The sequence below is a fragment of the Musca autumnalis genome, unplaced genomic scaffold, assembly GCF_047663935.1.
Source record: "Musca autumnalis isolate F117 unplaced genomic scaffold, ASM4766393v1 scaffold_1, whole genome shotgun sequence".
NCBI lineage: Eukaryota > Metazoa > Arthropoda > Insecta > Diptera > Muscidae > Musca > Musca autumnalis.
Genome location: NW_027411644.1, coordinates 191,536,783 through 191,538,771, shown reverse-complemented (window position 1 = coordinate 191,538,771; position 1,989 = coordinate 191,536,783). Strand labels below are relative to the sequence as shown.

The following is a 1,989-nucleotide window of genomic DNA, read 5'->3' as shown; positions in this document are numbered from 1 at the left end:
CGTCTATAAGGCACAAACAAACAAACAAACCACCAAACGTACAAACAAATTTCAATTATATATAGATAACTTTTTTTTTATTTATTGTTTGTTTTTTTTATTTATTGTTGTTTATTTGTTTCATATATCATAAAAACTAAAAGTGGTTTGTGCAGGACCTTTTTAAAATTTAAATGGAATAGTCATAAATAGGCAAAAGTTAATTCATTCGTCCAACAGGAAATAATTATTTGAGATATTTTTTTTCATTTAATAGAATTTTTTCAAATTTTTTTTAAGTGATTTGTGCAAACGTTTTTTCATAATAAATTGGAATGAATGTTATTTTAGGCATTAAGAGGACGAAGTTCATTCATTCTCACTACAGGATATCATATTTGAGAAAAAGTATCAAAAAGTTATAACCCTAGTATATACCCACTTACAACACATAAGTTGTAACTTTTGCCATGATCATACCATGAGAATGAATAACGATTTCTGCACTTCAAAAGTGTTTTAGAACAAGGCAGGCAAGACTATAATTCACAAATACGTATATGTACCTATAACTTGAAAAATTAATAGTTATCACGTGCTACAAAATGCATGACTATGACAAATTGAGATTTTAATAAAACACCCACCCATCCGGTCAATAGCTTCAGGAAATTCAACAGAATGCAGGAAATAGGTTAAACTAAATTATCGAAAGCCGAAAAATATGCAAAAATTAATCAAAAACTTCGAATCAGATTAAACGAATAAGATGCAAAGCAACCAATATGTTAAAACATTAATCCAAATCACCGATGATGGGCAATCACAGCAATTAATGAATATTTCATTAGTTCACAACATATCTCTACGCATCGCTAATCAGCAATGCAGCATATTTACCGGTGAATGTATAAAAGTGATGCTGAGTCCACGATTGAATCATTCTAGTTTTATAACTTAATCGAATAACAGTAAAAACAAAATAGTTAAGAAAATGCGTGCCTTTATTGTTTTGTGTTTGGTAGCAGTCGCCTGTGCCCAATCGGGTTACAATTATGAAGCTGGTAGTGGTAATATTGGTGCTGCCTCCAATGCTTTCCCCACTTTTGAAGCTGGTTCTATCGGAGCTGGCCCCTCATTTGCTCCTTCCGGTGCCTCTGATAATTTTGGTGCTGCTTCAAATACTGTTCCCGTCCAAGGTGAACTCGAAAAGGAATTCTATACCTTCACCGCTAATGATGAAGACTTCAATGAACCTGCTGCCTCAAATCAATTCGATAATGCTGTTAAACAAGCTCTACGTGTTATCTTCATTAAGGGCCCCGAATCCAGTGGTTTGGAAGATGCTGCTTTGGCATTGGCTAAACAAGCTGCTGAACAACAGACCGCCATCTATGTCCTCAACAAACAAGCTGATCTTTCCGATTTGGCCAACAAATTGAACAATTTGAACGACAATGTCAACCACAAACCAGAGGTTCACTTTGTCAAATACCGCACCCCTGAAGATGCTGCCAACGCTCAAAAAGCCATTCAAGATCAATACAATGCATTGGGAGGTACCAGCCAAAGTTTCAATGGTGGTGTTGCCCAAGCCCTAAACTTTGCTTCTCAAGCTCCAGTTGCTCCTTCACCAGCTGCTTCAAGCCCTGCTGCTACAAGTGCTACTTATCTTCCAGCTTTGATTCTTCGTCGTTTCCGTTTGTAAATGTTTAAAGGATAAGGTGAAACTGAAATTGTTATTGTTGTTACCATTAGTTACTGTTCATAATTCGATGAAATAAATTTTTAAAAACAAATTTGGCATTTTTTGTTTGCCGAAGTGTTGATTTACGTGGATTATTGATTAATATTATGAATGTTATAATGTACTTACCCATCATGATTATCTCACACATAACGAATGAAGTTCGGCAGTGTCGAACTTTTTACACCCTCCACCATAAATTTGTATTGAAAATTGTATTGAAACCAGAAAAATGTGCAAATTCTGTGCAGAAATATTTTATT

The 1,989-nt window shown here is 34.6% G+C and overlaps 1 protein-coding gene across 1 annotated transcript; it reads left to right on the top strand.

Annotated features, from left to right (window-relative positions):
* Positions 1 to 973: 973 nt before the first annotated feature.
* Positions 974 to 1,687, top strand: LOC141391009 (uncharacterized). The gene is made up of 2 exons (XM_073963926.1): positions 974 to 1,043; positions 1,092 to 1,687. Exons 1-2 carry the CDS (start codon positions 974 to 976, stop codon positions 1,685 to 1,687), a joined length of 666 nt encoding a protein of 221 aa, XP_073820027.1.
* The last annotated feature ends 302 nt before the right edge of the window (positions 1,688 to 1,989 follow it).